Source organism: Symphalangus syndactylus, chromosome 12 (assembly GCF_028878055.3).
Source record: "Symphalangus syndactylus isolate Jambi chromosome 12, NHGRI_mSymSyn1-v2.1_pri, whole genome shotgun sequence".
Taxonomy (NCBI): domain Eukaryota; kingdom Metazoa; phylum Chordata; class Mammalia; order Primates; family Hylobatidae; genus Symphalangus; species Symphalangus syndactylus.
Genome location: NC_072441.2, coordinates 126,176,288 through 126,195,798, shown reverse-complemented (window position 1 = coordinate 126,195,798; position 19,511 = coordinate 126,176,288). Strand labels below are relative to the sequence as shown.

General features: G+C 45.6%; 1 protein-coding gene across 2 annotated transcripts in view; it reads right to left on the bottom strand.

Annotated features, from left to right (window-relative positions):
• Positions 1 to 1,566: 1,566 nt before the first annotated feature.
• The window catches only part of RAB3B (RAB3B, member RAS oncogene family), a 93,454-nt gene continuing 75,509 nt past the window's right edge, over positions 1,567 to 19,511 (bottom strand). For both annotated transcript variants that reach the window (XM_063627564.1, XM_055254551.2), the window contains exon 5: positions 1,567 to 13,346. In XM_063627564.1, the coding sequence (XP_063483634.1) occupies positions 13,159 to 13,346 (188 nt within the window). In that variant the 3' untranslated portion in view covers positions 1,567 to 13,158. The remainder of the gene's footprint in view (positions 13,347 to 19,511) is intronic.

The following is a 19,511-nucleotide window of genomic DNA, read 5'->3' as shown; positions in this document are numbered from 1 at the left end:
AAGAAAGGAAAGAAAAGAAAGAAAAGGAAGAAAGGGAAGGAAAGGAAGGAAGGGAAGGAAGGAAGGAGGAGGGAGGAGGGAGGAAGGAGGAAGGAGGAAAGAGGAAGGAGGGAGGGAGGAAGGAAGGAAAGAAGGAAGGGGAGGAGGGAGGAGAGAGGAAGGAGGAAGGAAGGAAGGAAGAAGGAGGAAGGAGGGAGGAAGGAGGAAGGAAAGAGGGAGGAAGGAGGAAGGAAAGGAAGGAAGGAAGGAAGGAAGGAAGGAAGGAAAGAGGGAGGAAGGAGGAAGGAAAGAGGAAGGAAGGAAGGAAAGGAAGGAAGGAAGGAAAGGAAGGAAGGAAGGAAGGAGGGAGGAAGGAGGAAGGAAAGAGGGAGGAAGGAGGAAGGAAAGAGGAAGGAAGGAAGGAAAGGAAGGAAGGAAGGAAGGAAGGAAAGAGGGAGGAAGGAGGAAGGAAAGAGGAAGGAAGGAAGGAAAGGAAGGAAGGAAGGAAGGAAGGAAGGAAGGAAGGAAGGAAGGTATTCCAATCTCTGAATGCATCTCTGACACCTCCATTATCTCTGCTCTGTGCTTCCAAAGCTCTGTGTCCTCCCTGGCCCACTAGGGTCTCCATGCCTGAGTCCTGGCAGATGAGTAGAAGTTAACGAGGCTAAGAAAGGGGAAAGGTTTCCTAGCACATCATGGTGGAGATAGGTGTCAAATTGTACTGAATATCCCGCCTACTTAGACTTATTAAACTTTTTGAGGAGAGGCGGGGGTAGGGAGTAGGTTCTGCCCCTTCCTGGGGCTGCGAGTTCTGTCTACATTTGGCTTCATTTTCCTGTGGGCTCTCTACTTTCCAGCTCAGCAGCCTTGTTCCCACGTCCCGTCCAGCAGTGTATCTTAAATCTCCGCTATGAGCTAACACTGAGCTAAGCTGCTGGGAGGCACACATTGCCCCTTGTTATTCTCTGCAACCTCTACACCACCTAGCAGAGAGCCACAGCCCAGCAGGTCTCCAGAAGTGCACACTAATAGGCACTTGCTGACCTCTTGCAATGTCAGTCCTTCCTTTACCATGAAGCCTTCCCTGACTGTTGTAGTCCATCCTGATCTCCCCCTTTCCTGAGTCCATCATGAGCTATTGCATCATATTGTGTCTCTTGTTGCATTGGTGCTGGACCTGTTTCCCAGTTCCTCTTAAATATTTCTGAATGCAAGAATCTCTACCCAAAGTTCTTTTTTTTTTTTTTTTTTTTTTGAGACAGAGTATCACTCTGTCGCCCAGGCTGGAGTGCAGTGGAGAAATCTCGGCTCACTGCAACCTCTGCCTCCTGGGTTCAAGCAATTCTCCTGCCTCTGCCTCCCCGGTAGCTGGGATTACAGGTCCCACCATCACATCTGGCTAATTTTTGTATTTTTAGTAGAGATGGGGTTTTGGCATGTTGGCCAGACTGGTCTTGAACTCCTGATTTCAAGTGATCCACTTGCCTTGGCCTCCCAAAGTGCTGGGATTACAGGCACGAGCCACTGCACCCAGCCTCCCCTGTCCAAAGTTCTTAGCACAAACTCAGGAAAGAGTCACTTTACAAATGATATACAATTCAGAAGAATTTTAATGCATATACCATCATTGCCACTATAATAAAGATAGAAGATACATTAAGAAAATTCAGTATCGATAAAACAGATCAACACAGAACAAGGAAACACCATAGATATTTGTAAATGAGATCTCCTCTTTTGCTACTGTGTATATATATTCCTTTATATTTATACAAACTCACAACACATGACACTTCATATTTCATATGCCACTGAGAAGAGGTGTCAGTATACAGAACATAGGAAGAATAAAAAAGCATGAGAACATCTGCTTAGTTAGAATCGAATGAGGAGAAACGTGAGAGCTATTGCTCCTCTCTCTGCTCAGGCCTGCTGAGAGGCAACTCCAGTTTTTGCTAATTGTTCCTCCTGAGGAATTCTGCTCATACTGCTATGGTGCATCTCCTAGGTTGGCATGAGACCAGCCTGGCCCCCAGTTGAATAAATTAGAAAGAGCAGCTGGGGGAATTGAAGATGATATGCAAATTGCATAAGGTGCCATCTCTCTGTGTGGCCGCAGAGATAGATCATCTGCCCCTGGCTCCTTGATCTGAGGGAAGCCTCTGCTGCTCAACCTGCTCCAGGGTTTAATTTTGTTGGGGTTGTGGGGCTGACAACAATGTGTTCCTTTCCTTCCTTCTCTCCCACAAGCAAAGGGAGTCACATGTAGACAAAACAGATGTTTAGGTTTTCTCTTCAGCAGCCTTCCTCTTGCTCCCCTCTATCACCCCCAGATAGGTGAAGTTCAGAATTAGGACTGCCTCCTGCAGGGGGTATAGACCCTCCCCTGTTCTGAGACTAACCCTGCCATTTACTGCCTTCTCTATTTGGCCTTGGATAGGTTGCTTCACTGACGCAGGCCTCAGTTTTCCTCATCTGTACTGGAAATAATAAAACCCACCTCACAGTGTTGTGTTAAAGATCATCAGGGCATGGATGGGAAAGCGCTTTGGGAACTGTAAAGTGCCGAACACATGATCGATGATTTTTGTTATAATATTTGAATCATGGTGCATACAAACTCTCCTGCCTGCTCCTCCTGGGCCCCAGCCCCATCACAGCTCACTGCTCTGTTCATCCAGGCCCAACATGTAGTGGCTGATTCTTCTTGGCTGCTTTTAGCCTCCAGAAGTTTCTCTGAAGCCAACCAAACCTCTGGGTGTAAGGCATCTTGGCCCTGGTATTTCTAGATGAGGTTAAAGTAGGAATTCCTGGGACAGGAATGTGTATTGAGGTGGAGGGAAGGAGCTGAAAGAAGGAGGGGATCCTTGGAAAGGGCTCTGGGAGGGGTGTATTCGGTTTCATTCGGAGACGAATACCATCTACCCCCCTAGACTCTCAACAGTGGCTCCACCTTAAATGTCCACAGCATTTCACTTTCTAAAATGTACTTTTATTTGACTCTCATAACTATTTTGTGAAGTAGGAAAGATTGTCAGCCTCATTAGGTGAAAATAAGTTGGTTCAAGATCACACAGTTAGTATGCTGCAAAGTCAGGACTCAAACCCAGGTCTCTGGAATCCTGGTTTTCTGAGTGTTGGAGGGCACCTCTAACGAAGGCTCTGGAGCACTCTAAACTCTCATTCTGGGCTCATTCCTCACTCCTGGAGGCTGATCTCTGGGGGAAGGAGGAAGTGCAGGAGGTACCTTTCTGTCAGATGACTGGTGGCAGACCCTACTTTAACCCAGCCAAAAAGCTCATGCTACAGAGCTGCTCATGGCATTTTCCTGGACACTCCTCCCTTGGACCTGACTGGATTCTTCTACCCTGATCCACTTGGTAAGTCCAGGCTCCATCTCCTACTTACACAACACCCCTTCTCTTGCTCCTTTGCTCATGGTGTTTACACTGGCTTTCTCCAGTCTCTGGTTCTCAGTCCCCTTACAAAGATCCTGGATTAGATTTGCCTGCCTAGCTCTGCCTGATTGGGATTACACATTGTGTAATGCCAACATCACACGTTCGGCATCTACAGTGTGTGCACGGCACTGCACTAAGGGTTTTACACCCATTCTCCATTTAATTCTTTCAACAGCCTCGTGAAGTAGGCATTATTACTTCATTTACATATGAAGTAACTGAGGCTCACTGAGGCTCTGGGAGTCATCTTCCCAAAGTTACAAAACTAGTTAGTGATGAAGATCCAAGAATTGAACCCAGGTCTGTCAGACTGTAAGCCCTGTAGGCTTAACTACTCTGCCTTATGACCTTCTGAAACCTCATCCTGTGGTCTGATGCTTACAGGGGTTGGAAGATAGTTTACTACATGAAATCCTTTTAGTTTCCAGGCTTTTAGCTGCATGGCAGAGTTTGTCCTCAGAAAGATCTTGCCCAGCTCAGCCTGGCACACACTGGTCCATAAATTAAGTCCTCCCTGAGGTGGAATGCATTTCTGGCACATAAACATAGCTGCCTGGTGTCTCTTCTCAAACAAATGGGACTGTGCTCTATTCTCCACAAGTGTCAGAGATTCCTGTTTCTCTTCCTCTTGTTACTCTTTACGAACCTCCAGCCTAGAATAGTCAGGCATGGACCATCCAGACACACATTCTTAAGATGCTTTCTGGCAGCCTCAGAAACCAGGACCATACGCCTGGCTAAGTGATGAGGGGGTCACACAGCCTTGGCTCTTTTCACTGTACCCAAAAAGAAAGGAAGCTTTAGTAATGAAAGGATTGCTGCCAAAATCCTGTTTGCCCCTTGCAACTCTTACAGAAAACAGCCACAGAATCCCAAGGCATCAGCACCAAGAGAGCCTGTAGAAACTATCTGGTCTAAGCTCCTGAAGCCCAGAGATAAGAATGACTTAACCCAAGCTGCACAGCCTCTTAAGAGTCCACTGTTAACCCCAGAAAGAGATGCAGTTGAATCTGAAAGGAGACACGAATCCTAATCCTACTGCTCAGGGACTTGCTGACTTACTTCGCTGTCTATTAGCCTTTCTGTGACATGATTTTCTACGAAGCAAAGTCTTTTATTCAAGTCTCCCAGAGATTTCCTATTTAAGCGTTTGCTATTTGGCCACTTAAAAAAGACAGAAGAGAAGTAAACAGAAGCATATACCACCCAACTCAGTCCAGTCAGTAGATGTCACTGAGATGGCTGAGAAATAGGAACGGATGTGGAGAAAGGAGTGGCAGTGGAGTTAGCTGTTTTGTCTACCTGCTGGATACCTGGGAAGCCAGACTCTGTGCGGACAGTGATCCCTAGTCATAGGAACCTTTGCCTGTGCTGTCATCAGTGTCCACGGAGAACTGCTTCTCACCTTGAGAAATCCCTCTTCTTCGTTCCTTCAGGTACAAGAAGAGAGGATGGAGACAAGGGTAGGCTTCTTTTCCAGATTATACATTCTGGATCAGAAAGTCTGTATCAGTGGGATTTTCTGAAAGGCCCAGTTTTTTTTTTTTTTTTTTTTTGAATTTCCGTGCTTTGGAGCTAGAAGGATATATAAATGAGAAAACTGAGAACAAAAGAGGAGACAATATATTTTTGGTTGCAAGTAATAAGAACCTAACTCCAACAAGCACAGCAAAGGGGGTTTTTATTAGAAAGATACGCTGAGCTTTCTATCAGAATCAAAGGAAGAGGTGATCAGCCAAGCCTCCAAACCAGAATCAGGATCTGGAAAACCAGAGGCCACACTCTTTCTCACCTTATGTCTCTGCTGCCCTCTGCCTAATGGCCTTGTTTTCACTTACTATAGACCAGAATTTACACAGGGGTGGAGAATAAGCCATCACAGCTTTAGACCTTATATCTTCAAATATTTGCCACTCAAATGGAAAAAGAATAGGTCCAGCTTTTTACAAAAATCTTAGGGAAGGATTCTGATGGGCCCTGCTTGATCACATGCTCCGTTTATTGACAGTCTTCACTAGAATCACCTGGTTTGGGTTAGGGAGTAGCAGTACTACTAAAGAAGACATTACTATTTCTGGAAGAAACAAGGAGAGAGGTGATAGCTGCTTATTACAGGAAATTATTTACCAGAGATCCTATAGCAAGTTAGGAGCGGACTCAGGGCTAGAAACAGAATCAATAAAATAGGTATTAATAATAATGGAAGTCTCTGAATTCTCTTCGTTTCTTTCCTTTTCTTTTCTCTTTTTTTTTTTTTTTTTGAGAGGGGGACAGGGTCTTGCTCTGTCACCCAGGCTGGAGTGGCACAGTGTACAATCATGGCTATGGCTCACTGTATTCTTGACCTCCAGGGCTCAAGCAATCCTCCCACCTCAGCCTCCCAAGTAGCTGGGACTATAGGTGCAGGCTACCATGCCCAGTTAATTTTTTGTATTTTTTGTAGAGACAGGGTTTCACTATCTTGCCAAGGTTTGGATTGTTTTCGCGTGGGATACTGAAGTAAACCTCAGTGTTACTGAGCCGTTGATTTATTTAGATTTTTAAGAGATTGCCATTGAGGCTGGATGCGGTGGCTCATATGTACAATCCTAGTGACTCAGGAGGCCAAGGCAAGAGGATCGCTTGAGGCCAGAATTTGAAACCAGCTTGGGCAACATAGCAAGACCCTGTCTCTATTAAAAAATATATATATATATATGATGTTACTCCTGTGAGAGAGAATGGACTAGAGTGGAGTAATTATGTGAGTAGGGAAATGTTAGGAACTCTGTGGTAGCTCTCTAGGACAGAAAACAATGGTGGCCTGGACCAAGGTCATCGCAATGAAAATGGAGGAAAATGATCAGATTTGAGATATATTTAGAAGTAAAACCCTAGGATCTGCTGCTAGATTAGACAAGGAGGCTAAGAAAAAGAGAAAAATCAAAGAATTAAGGATGAGTTTTCTGTGAAGACTGGGGTTCAAACAAGTTTGGGGGCAGAATCAAGAGTTTCAATTTGGACATGTTAAGTTTCAGACATGAAAATGTCCAGTAGGCTCTTAGGTACACATGTTATTATCAAAGACTTGACATCTAAAGCCTTGGGACTACACGAATACATTAAGGAAGGAAGTACAGTTAGAACAGAAGATCCAGCTGTTCTTGGAGCCACCTTTTCTGTATATACTGAATCTTTCTGCTGGGCTTCTGGCCAGGAACTTCAGGTAGGAATTACAGCCATTATCTACAGTGAATCCTGTGAAATGAGAAGTCAGATTCGTCCCTCGGGGATAGCTAAGAAGTATCCAAATGGACTGTTTAACAAGCATCAAAACTTCTTCATCTAGAGGTGTCTCGATTCCTCCAAAGTAAATCCTTTAGATAACTACTAAACAAATGATAAGACTGCCCTGCCCTAAACGATTTTGCCACTTGTCTTTGGTGATATCATCAGAGCCATGTTTTAAGACCCCAGGACATCTACCAGACTTAGTTTCAGAGGACTGAGGATGCTTCCTGTGATAGACTGAAATATTGGTCACTATATTTTGTAGCTCTTCCCATAAAGAGATGTCATCTATTTCTCCCTTTTTTTTTTTTTTTTGAGACTGAGTCTGGCTCTATTGCCCAGGCTGAAGTGCAGTGGTGCGATTTAGGCTCACTGCAACCTCCTCCTCCCGGGTTCAAGCAATTCTCATGCTTTAGCCTCCCAAGTAACTGGGATTACAGATGCCCGCCACCACGCCTAGCTAATTTTTGTATTTTTAGTAGAGATGGGTTTTCACCATGTTGGCCAGGCTGGTCTGGAACTCCTGACCTCAAGTGATCTGCATGCCTCAGTCTCCCAAAGTGCTGGGATTACAGGCGTGAGCCACTGAGCCCAGCCCTATTTCTCCATTTCTTAAAACTGGGCTTGGCCATGGAACTTGTGGTTCATCAGTGAGACATTTGCAAATGTGATGGAAACAGAGCTTGAAAAGTGCTTCTGTGTTGGATCTTGCCCTCTCTTGCTTGGAGGAAACTCCTGCTACCACATGGACAAATCTGGGCAACCTTCTGGAGGATGACACCCCAGGGAGAAAGGCCTCAACAGCCCCAGTCATCTCAGCTGGGACCCCAGACATGTGGATGTAGCTATCCTAGACCATCCTGCCTCAGCCAGAAGAACCACCCAGCCAACCCACAGAATCATAAGAAATGATACATATTTGTTGTTTTAAGCCTATAGGTTTTGGAGTGGTTGGTTATGTCCTTCAGAAAACAACAATGAACTCCTAGCCAGGCAGTCTAAGAATGTTTCACAGGTAGAGATGTTCTTTCTCCTATCCTCACTTTTCTTGGGGCATTTGTATTTGATCAGCCATCAAAGGTTAGTACTAAAAGATGAAGCTTAGTTGAGGAATGTAAAGCAATGGCCAGCAGGTAGCAGAGATATTTGGGAGCAGTAGACTCTTCCAAGAGCACCTGAAACAGTTTCTCAAAGGTGATTCTGGTTTCCCAGTTGAGTGTTCTCACAGCATCATGTGCCTTTCCTTTAGAGTACTTTGTAATTATATTTGGGTGATGATTTGACAATGTCTAGACTAAATCATGAAGCTATATGTTTCATGAAAGCAAGAACTGTGTCCAGTTTGCCACTACTTGTATCCTGGCACATAATATATATTCATTTGTTGAGAAAATAAATGAATAAATAAATTTGAATTTTGTCTACTTCATATAGTGGATCAGGACCTTAAAAAACCATCATTTAACGGTATTTATATCTCATGGACTAGTGTTTTGCATCTACTTCCAGTCACAGGATGCTTCTTGATTCCCCAACTATGGCAGGTAATTGGGTGTAGGCTTGGGGTAGGGAATCTGAAATCAATGAGATCCCGGGACACTGATTATTGTGTAGTTCTTTCCCCTTCCCCAAAACTGTTGGCAAACAAAGCCAAACAAACATTCCTCAGGATACTCCAGAAAACTCGATAGCCAAGCAAGGAGCTTAGTGGCTGGCAGGGGCAGGTGATATGAGTTGGGGAGTCAGGTCTGGAGAATGGTCTTATTCTGTGGATGTTATAAGGCTTCGGTCACCAGGCAATTGTGGTTATTTAATTAACTGAGGTTATTTAACTCTAAGACTCTTTGGGAGCCTGGTACTACCAGAGGGTATATCCCATCTACCCTTCTTCTAAGACAATCTGAAGAAAAAAATTTGAAAGAGCATGAGTCAGACAAACGAGGGTTCAAATGATGCTAGTGGGTGACTTGAGCGTGTTAACTTTTCCAGGGCTGTTTCCTTGACTGCCAAATTGGGATAGTAATATTTTAGAAACAGCATCTCCATTAGATCATAGGACCTTGCAGGCAGGGATCATTTTTTTTCATGTGTATTTATCTAGTGCTTAATAATGCTAGGCCCTAGTCGATACTCAAATAGCTAAGTGTCTTCTTAGAAGTGATCCAGGACCTAGTCCTGGCTCCATCACTGCAGTACTCTCAGAATAATTAGGAGATTTCCTTCCATTCCTTGGATGTCAACCTTCCCTTCTATAAAATAGGAGCCTGGAACAGATCTTCTCTAAGCTCCTTTCCAGATCTGATAATCAATGAGTCTGTGACCATTCAGTACACTCTACTCCACTGCTGCTCCTAGAAGTTAATAATGCTATAGACTGAGGAGACAAAAAGTCACGAATCACTTCTTATTTACAGATACACATGCATTTAAAATAGATGTAAACAAACACAATACTGTGTCGCACTTTTGGCCACTTTTGCCTCTTTAGAAGTCAAGAGGGTTTTGTTGTTGTTGTTGTTTGTTTGCTTGTTTTGTTTTGAGATGGAGTCTCGCTCTGTCACCCAGGCTGAAGTGCGGTGGCATGATCTCAGCTCACTGCAACCTCTGCCTCCCAGGTTCAAGCGATTCTCTGCCTCAGTCTCCTGAGTAGGGATTTCAGGTGCCCACCATCACGCCTGGCTAATTTTTGTATTTTTAGTAGAGATGGGGTTTCACCATCTTGCCCAGGCTGGTCTTGAACTCCTGACCTCAGGTGATCCGCCCACCTTGGCCTCCGAAAGTTCTGGAATTACAGGCATGAGCTGCTGCGCCCAGCCAGAAGTCAAGAGTTTTTAAATATTTTATTTGGATTGTTTAGGAAGATTAAATCCAGGACAAGTTGCCACTAACGCATATTACACAGCTTGAACCTTGGTGGCTAATTGCGCTATTACTGTGATTGATGAACACTATGCTGCAATCAGCTGGAAGCTGCTGCCTTTCATTTGACAGAAATGAGGTCACAGAGCAGGGCTTGGGAGCTGCCATCTCACAAGCAGGTCTGGTTGTCTGTTGCCCAGTAGACGAGCTTGCCACTACAACATTTAACCCTTGATTCCATCTATTGTGAAGATGCTTGTTCCCTTGAACTGGCTCCTGAGTTTTACAGAATTTGACAGTTTTAAAGAAAACGATTTGATCTTTGCCTGGATATTCAGTAGGAGAGAAAAGATTATTGGATATAGATACTAAAATATCCAGGTGTCATGAGGACCTTGGTCTGAAATCCTAGTACTAGAGTAGGTGAGTGTTAATGACCAGAAAAAAATAGTAATTATCCATGACAGTGTATACAACGTTACAGTGTAAAAATCACACCCAGAACCACTACCCTCTGAAGCAACTGTATTATACCCATGGTCAGAAAAGTTAATCAAGTCACTCTTCACAAATACCCCATTGCTGGAGCATAGAGGCTGTTCAAAGTGGAGCATGGAGGCTCCTGCTGATTGGGAGCCTGATAAGTGTTGCCTGGCAGAGGCAGATACAGGGAAAGCCAGCACTTGGGACTGGGAAGCACTGGGCATTTTCTACCCAGGCCCATGGGATCTGTTATCTCAGAGACTGACTCGCCTTTCCTCAGCATTAGACATCCATCACCTGGGATTAGTCTGAGTAGTTGAGCAATTTGTTAACAGATTAGAGATATACGTCTTTTCTCCAGTGGACTTGGAATCTGATGGCCCTGGAATTGAATCCTAATGTGGCTTTAACACTCTCTTGGTATGTGATCCAAGTCTCGTAATCTCTCTGGATCATAGTTTGTCTATAAAAGATGCAGCCCAGAATGTGGTTAACAGCACAGACCTTGGAGCCTACTGCTTGGATGTGAACTCCAGCTCAACCACTTACTTATTATGTGACCTTAGAGGTCAAGCTAGAACCTCTTTGTACCTTTGTTTCCTCATCTTCAAATGAGGCTCACTGTAGTGCCTCCCTCACAAGGTGTTGGGAAGATAAATGAGTTAATGCATGTAAAATGCTTGGAACAATGTCTAGTACAGAGTAAGCATGACATCAGAGTTGGCTAAAACAACTCTTGGATGCCAATCCTGATCTCTCAGGTTTGTTTGGTGGATCAACTAAAATGGCGAAGGTGAAAAAAAAGAGTCACCAAGTTATTAGTGCCAAAAGAGACCTTAAAGATCATCCAAATAAGCTCCCTCATTTTATAAGTAGGAAATCAAGACTCAAAAATGGAAAGTAACTCGCCCAGAGTCACAGTTGATTTAATGACAGAGTCCAGGTCTCCTGATTCCAAGTCCAAAGCTCTGTTCTCTGCATTGCATCAAAGAAAGCAACATCTTTGTAGAGCTGACTCCTTTAAAAAAAAAAAAAAAAGAGAGAGAGAGAGAAAGAGAGAGAGAGAGACAGGGTCTTACTCTGTCACCCAGACTGGAATGCAGTGGCATGATTACAGCTCACTGCAACCTCAAATTCCTGGGCTCAAGCAATCCTCCTGCCTCAGCCTCCCAAGTAGCTGGGATTACAGGAATGCACCATCACATCTGGCTAATGTTGTTTTTTTTTTTTTTTTGTAGGGTTAGAATTTGACCACATTGCCCAGGCTGGTCTCAAACTCCTGGCCTCAAGTGTTCCTCCTGCCTTGGCTTTCCAAAGTGCTGGGATTACAGGTGTGAGCCACAGCACGCTGGATGGTCCTTTTATTTAGTCATTGGACTGGTTGCTAGTTAATGTACTTCTAGGACAATGAGCCGCATTTGAAATGAAGAGAAAACTGGGGCGAGCCTCCCCCTGCCCGCTGACTTTTGAGGTGGCTGAGGATTCAGGCCATGACAGAGAAGAAAGGTTTTCTGGAATCACTGCCAGTTCCACGTCATTATTTCAGCCAAAACCAAATATGTCCCTGTGGCCAAGCAAGCTAGAATAATGAGCTAATTTATTCTGGTCTCTGAGTTTCTTTTCTATTTTTCCTCAGGTGTTTAATTAAGGGGCTTCCACCAGAAGTGGTTTCCCATGCTCTCTGGTAGAAACTAAGGTTTCACTCCTAGGAGAAAGGGGTTGGAATCAGGATCTCTGAGTTCAATTTTCTCAATTTTTTCAGGGTCATGCCACCTTAAGATTTATTTTGCTTTGAATCATACTTCTCAGTTAGACTGCTCAAGAGCAGTTAAAAGATGGATTGGAGGAAAGGGGCAGGATAGGGAGAAGACCCTGTGAAGAACAGCAGATGGAATTATAGAGGTATTTGACCTAGAGAAAAGGCAAGTCCCAGGAGTCATGATTCCTGTTCTCAAATAGTCTGAAGGTGTCACAGGGCAGAGGAAGCACAGACTGTGAAGTCTCTGACAGCAGAGCTGGTACCAACAGGGAGGGAAGAAGAAGAAGAATTTCCAGGAGGCAGATTTGAGCTTGAAGCAAGGAAAACTTTCTATGAGAGTTGACAAAGATGGTGTGGAAAATGAGCTCCTGTCCCTGCCTAGAAGGTGTGCTTTACAAGAAAGAGATTTGATTGTTAGGCTTGACAGTCACTTGTCAGAAAAAGGAAGGTTAGACCTGACTAGTCAGACTAGGTAAATTTGGGAATCCTATCAAATCTAAAATCCTCAGGTTCTAGGAGTCTAAGAACCAATAACCAATTTCACTAAGTTCCCACAGTGAAGAACCAACTGGAAAGCAGCAAAATCAGAAACTCGTGATCTGTTTCTTGATCTTGCCTGTTTCTCTTTTTCTCTGTTTGTCTTTCTGGAGCATACCTACTTGCTCTTTCATATAGCAGGAACCTCTGGCGTTTTGTAGGGGATAATCCCTTTCTCTTAAGTGTGTTTCTGACTCAGCCTTTGCTCCTTCAGCATCATTACAGAGCCTGCGCTCTCTGAAGATTAGCTCTTCCTGTCGCCACAGCAACTGCCCAGGCCCTGTGGGCATCTGTGGTAACAGGCGCAGGGCTTTGAGAGCCCAAGCTTGACTTGTAGTGAGAGAAAGCTCCACAGGGAGCCCGATGGGAAACAAGCACGTTGTGCTTTGAGAAGTTGTCTTTAACAGGATTAGCTATGCAGGCGAGCCTCGCTTTACGCAATTGGCATGCCCCTGAAGAATGTGTGTGCGTCAACTTTTGCTAAATGGAGGAACTCTCATTTTAAAGGCAGAGAAGAGACTGTTTTCTAAGTCCCTGTAGTGAATCCCCTTGGTAAAACAGAGTCTTCTTTTGTAAAGTGATTCCCCACCCGTGTAGTGACCTGTTCTGTTAGTCTAGTGCTGAGTATCTATTACTGGGACCATCTGCAGAGAACCCCAGGGGCAGGCAAAGAATAGCAGCAACTCATCTTGCTCTGAGTGTGGGCAGTGTGTAACAGGGAGAGTGGGCTGAGAGTGGACAGTGTGTAACAGGGAGAAGCAGACTGGGTGTGGGGCCACAATGAGGGGAGGTCAGGAAGGTGGGCCTTGCCTAGCATGAGCAGTTCTGCTGCAGCAGCGGTGGGGTGTCCGAGAGACGCGTGTTCTTGGAGGAACCCAGCATCGACGGGTCTGTGTCCAGTGAATCAGACATCTTGTCGCAAATGGCATCCACCAGGCGCTCAAAGGCCTGCCTTACACTGATGTTCTCCTTTGCACTGGCTTCAAAGAAATCAAACCCTGGAAAGAGGAGAGATACAGATAAGGACTTTTCACATCCCTTCTGCTGGAACCCTTCTGTGCCCTCAGCCCAAGCACTCTGGATTAATATGTCCAGTGCTCAGCAGTGAAGCAAAGAGGCCCAATTCCACAGGCAGGGGATTCTGCTTCAAGGAGATGGTACAGGGCAGGAGTTTCCTGCACTGGTCTTTCAGTCAGACTGATCCTAGCTCTACCACTGCCCAGCTGTTTAATTCTGGGCCGAATCACTTATTCTCTTTACAAATCAATTTCCTGGTTTGCAAAAAGGGATAATTTTACCTACTTCATAGAGTTATTTCAAGGATCAGGCAAGACAATGTATGTGAAATGTATAGCCTTGTGCCTGACACAGAGGGGGTCATTAGTGTTTGCTGACAGAGCAAATGCATAAATCTGTGTCCACAGCACTTTACAGTTTCCAAAGCGCTTATCGCATAGATTATTTTATTTTATCTTCATGTTGCCCCTGAGGAAGGAGTCTCAGTCAGATCTTCTCCACTTCATTAATACAAGCACCAGCTTACAGAAGTAAGCTAGCTTGTCCAAGATAAGGAAACGCAACAGTATGAGAAGCCGCAGTTTTGGACTTTTTCGCAGGGATTTTCCTCCTCTTTCCCCTGCCTTCATTCCCCCTAGGCTGGCCAGCTCTAGTCTGGGCTCTAGGAGGCACCTCAAGATTCACACTGAATAAGTCTTCTTTGCCCTTTCCACCCACAGCCACACTGGTTTATTTCCACTCAGTGGGGTTCCTCCTCCCTGAATTCCACTAAAACGATCCAATAGATCTCACCCTCCCTCCACAAACCCAGCAAAAGGCCCAGGGAAAACTACATCTGAGGTGTGCAACATTCTTGTCTATTTTTTATCTTGAGACCCTTAGCGTCACTTTCTGTGATGAAAAGAACTTGGTTGTCCCAAGAGACACAGCAAAGGCCCTCCTGATTCAAAAAGGCTGCTTTCCACCCGAGGAATCTTGGTCAGCTTGGTGGCAGCCCTTAGAAGCAGAAGTGGCCCTCTCCATCAGTCCCCGGCCCTCTCCCACTTCTCTTGTCTGTCTGCCTTCCTCTTTCCCTTCTTTTGGAGCCTTTCCCCTGTGTCCCTTGCACTTTCTCCTTGGGATTCCTAATATCTTTGGGGCAACTACTATAAGCCAGACACTATGCTAGGAGCTTTACTGATATCATCTTCTTTAATCCTCACAATAACCAGTTGGGTAAATAACATCATCTCCAATTTATAAATGAGAATATGAGAGACTGCATAACTCACACAAAGTCATATGGCTGTATTAGTGGAAACTGGGTTTAGACCTGGGTTTGGCTGTCTCCAAAGTCCACACACAGCTCTGCTTCTCATTTCTTCCCCCTTTTCTCTTTCACTTTGCATTTTTTTTTCCGATTATACCTTTTTCTTCCTTTACAAGTCTCTTTGGCCTCCTTTGCTTTAATCCGACTAACAGTATTTGAGTCTGGGCAAGTCACTTCAGCTCTCTGCTCACTTCACCTCTCCAATTCTCAGACTCCCTGTTGTCAAATAAGAAAAACAACAGTGTCTTCCTACCAAGAACAGGTGGGAGGAGTGAGTGAGATGATGAATACATTGCTGTAAAAAAGTGGCCTGTTATAAAGACAGTTTCTTTCTGTTCTTTCAACTTGTTCCTCCCACCTCCTCTCCATCTCTTTCTCCCTCTTTTATCATCTTCTCTAACAAAGGAGGGATCTTTTCCCCCCTCCCTCTTTCTCCCTATTATTCCACTGTCCATAGAGAGGGCTTAAGCCCCCCAGGTATAAACAAGGCCTCTATTTTCCCAGCCTTTTGGCTGGAAGGTACACGCCATTCCTGCCAGCCCACCTCCAGCTGACAGCCTCTCCTATGGCCCATTTCCTGACCTGAGAAAGACAAGCAGCAGAAGTGCCTGCTAATTGTGGACATGTGATGAAGGAGGCGGCAGCTGCTGGCTCATTATCCTCAGGCCATAGAAACCCAGTCAGCTTCAGAGACCCTCCAGCATATCGTTTTTCCTTAATGAACATCACAAAAATTGGCTCCCCACTCTTTGACTGCCTTATCACAAGTGGCAGTGTTTGGGGAGGTGCGGGGCAGACCAGTAAATAAGTAAATAGGTTTTCAGCTCAGATGAAGATGAGGACACAGTTCAAGGCCAGGGGCACAAATCCCTTGTGAGGAAGTGGCACTGAGGGGAGGACATGCCACATTGTACAGAGGGCAGCTACTAGCTGTGTGATCTTGGACAAGTTGCCTAATTGCTCCCAGTCTCTGTTTCATCTATAGAAAGAGGCGAACATTACCCACCCCATAGGATAGTAATGAAAATTAAATCCATGAAAGTATATGACATGATTGGCATGTGAATACATGGCAATTCTCTTTCCTATATGTTCCTGGCCTACCTTACTCCCAGCTTCCTTGCACCTCTACTGTCTCCAGGGCCTTTGGGGAAATCTCTTTGTCTTCATCACTTATGGTCAATCAATAAGCCAGGTCTTTTTTTTTTTTTTTTTAATTTTATTTTTATTTATTTATTTTTTGAGAAACAGAGTCTTGCTCTGTCGCCCAGGCTGGAGTGCAGTGGCACAATCTCGGCTCACTGCAACCTCTGCCTCCCGGATTCAAGCGATTTTCCTGCCTCAGCCTCCCGAGTAGCTGGGATTACAGGCGCCCACCACCACACCCGGCTAATTTTTGTATTTTTAGTAGAGACGGGGTTTCACCATGTTGGCCAGGCTAGTCTGGAACTCACAACCTCAGGTGATCTGCCCGCCTCAGTCTCCCAAAGTGCTGGGATTACAGGCATGAGCCACAGTGACTGGCCCACCAAGTCTTTATTGAGCATTGACCTTGTGCCATGTCTTGTGTTGAGTGTTAGAGATACAGATACAGGGAGATCAATTATAGTTGTAGAAAAGACATACTAATAAAGGCATCAGTCTCTCCCATCTGCAGTTCACATTAACAGTTCACAAATACGAAAACAACCATGTGAGTCGGGTGGGGCAAGGCAAAGGTTAGCACTTGTAATTTGCAGACAGGAAAACTGAGACTCAGAGATGGGCCAGGGGTCTATCCCTTATGCCTCCTTGTCTCACTCTCAGTTGGAACAGCAACAGAACAAGCTGTAACATTCTAATCCAGGTAGAGGAAACCAGAGGCCATGCAGGGATGCAGGAGAGAGAGAAGCTGGCAGGGAAGGAGAGGAGGAGGAAGCTTCTTGAAGTTAGTGAGGATGTGAGCCTTTAAAGTCAGAACTCAGGCCGGGTGCAGTGGCTCATGCCTGTAATCCCTGCAGTTTGGGAGGCCAAGGTGGGTGGATCACCTGAGGTCAGGAGTTAGAGACCAGCCTGGCCAACATGGTGAAACCTCGTCTCTACTAAAAATACAAAAATTAACCGGGTGTGGTGGCACTGCCTGTAATCCCAGCTACTCGGGAGGCTGAGGCAGAAGAATCGCTTGAACTTGGGAGGCGGACGTTGCAGTGAGCTGAGATTGCACCACTGCACTCCTGCCTGGGCGACAGAGTGCAACTCTGTCTCAAAAAAAAAAAAAAAAAAAAAGTCAGAACTGAGCAAAACTGCCTAGGTGCCAGTGGCTCAAGCCTGGAATCCCAGTGCTTTGGGGGTGCCAAGGCAGGAAGGTTGCTTAAGGCCAGGTGTTCGAGACCATAAATAAATAAATGAATACACAAATAAATTACATTAAAAATAATTAAGCAAAACTCTTCACCTAACTTCTTCTCATTCTTTAGGACTCAGCTTACATATGGTATCTTCATTCTCCTCTGTGCTTCCTCCTGCCATAGCACTTTTTACCCTGCATGGCAGAAGTCCATATAGACAGGGAGCTCCCCAAACAGGAACTACGTCATTCTGAGCCCCAGCACCACCTGGAAGAATAGGTGCTTAGTGAATGTTGGTGGAATGAATAGTTGAATTAAGGAGGTGGGAATGAGCAAGGAGGGTGTGGTTGAGGGGATGCGGATAGTGTGGGTCATGAAAGCTCAGCTCAACGAGCACGGTAGACCCTGTGCTGGGCATTGGGGACAGCGAGGTGAATCAGACACAGCCCTTACCTTTGAGGAGCCCCTAGTCTGTTGTGGAAGATAGACACATTGACAATATTACAGGGCAATAAGTGTTGGAATGGAGGGAAGCCAGGGGATTGTCAGGGCACAGAGAAAGCATCTAACCAAGCCTGGAGACCAGGGAAGGTTTCTTGGAGAAGCTGATGCTTAAGCAGATATCAGCTAGACAAAGACATGTCACTGTGAGTGTATGTGTGAGCACAGGCATGTCTAGCATAGCACAACAGGCAGGGGAGACAGCATGAATAGAGCACATATAAGGGGGCAAAATCAGCCTTGGTCTATGCAAAAAGGGCCATAGCAGTTTGTTATCCTTAGAGCAGGAAACCCTAAGTGGTTCGAGTTGAGTCAGCAGGGGGCCAAACAGGGGGAGCTCTTGTGTCATGCAAGGAGATGTCTTTACTATCATCTCAAAGGTACCCGGAATGTGAGAACTGTGACTCAAGTTACCAACTCATGGGTCTAGCCAGCTCAAGGGCCTCTTTTGCTTAGCAGAATAACCCCAAATGCACCCCACCCAATTACTGTCAGATTCCTGAAATATTCTTCATTAGTAGGTCCATATGGTAACCTTTTCCTCAGTTCATTAATAAGGACTTTTAGGAGCTGAGAATCTAGTGAGGCCAGGAAGATGACAACCAATTAACCAGACTAGCCCCCAGTCCTTTTCTCCTCCTAACTGGCTTCAGAACAATGACATTTCTGCTGTCTTTAATGGGGCTCATTCTTAACTGAATCTGAGATGTTCCCCCACCCGCCCCCCAAAATGATCATGTTTATCTACTCTGTCCAAAGCCAGCTGTCACAGACCCATAGACTGCATCCACACTGCCTGCTTCTGAATATGACCTCAGAATTCTATTCAGAAACTTGCAACCAGCTAAACTCACCTCTCCTCATCCCAACACCGCTCCAGAACATGTGTCCTCCACGGTTGAGATCCCTTGTCCATCCTGCTCTGACACCACCTCATCTCTGTCATTTATCAGCCTTCAACTCACATCCTCTGGTCACTGATGATTTGGGCTCAGTGGGACTCACTCTCTTCCTTTCTATTCAAGGCTTGTTTTCATTCTCTGGAACTTTGAGTGTCATTGGAATTGAAAGAGGTCTGATCAATTCAATATCCAGCCTCACTGGCTGAACACCCAACACCTGGCAAGGCCTGGTCTCTACTCCCCCAGCTTCATCTTCCTGGCTCACACTATGCTCCAGAAACATCAGTGCTTCCTCGTTTTGTGCCATTGCTCATGTTATTAATCTCTAGCTACTACTCCTAATCATCTTCATTATTCATCTGTGGAATTACAGATCCCAGAGAAGCTTCACTTTTTCTTCCCCACAACACCTCTACCACTCAGAACATAGAATGTCTCTCTCCCCTGTACTCTCATGGAACTTTGTGTGATTGTTTCAGTCAGATTCCAACCAGAAAAATGGGAACTATTCTTTAAACCAGAAGGAGATGGGGGTGGAGCCAAGATGGCCGAATAGGAACAGCTCCGGTCTCCAGCTCCCAGCCCCAGCGACACAGAAGACGGGTGATTTCTGCATTTCTGCTTGAGGTACCGGTTTCATCTTACTAGAGAGTGCCTAACAGTGGGTTCAGGACAGTCGGTGAAGCGCACTGTGCGCGAGCCAAAGCAGGGCGAGGCATTGCCTCACTCGGGAAGCGCAAGGGGTCAGGGAGTTCCCTTTCCTAGTCAAAGAAAGGGAAAACAGACGGCACCTGGAATATCGGGTCAGTCCCGTCCTAATACTGCGCTTTTCCAACGGGCCTGGAAAACGGCACACTAGGAGATTGTGTCCCGCACCTGGCTCGGAGGGTCCTATGCCCACAGAGTCTTGCTGATTGCTAGCACAGCAGTCTAGATCAAGCTGCAAGGCGGCAGCGAGGCTGGGGGAGGGGCGCCCGCCATTGCCCAGGCTTGCTTAGGTAAACAAAGCAGCCAGGAAGCTCGAACTGGGTGGAGCCCACCACAGCTCAAGGAGGCCTGCCTGCCTCTGTAGGCTCCACCTCTGGGGGCAGGACACAGACAAACAAA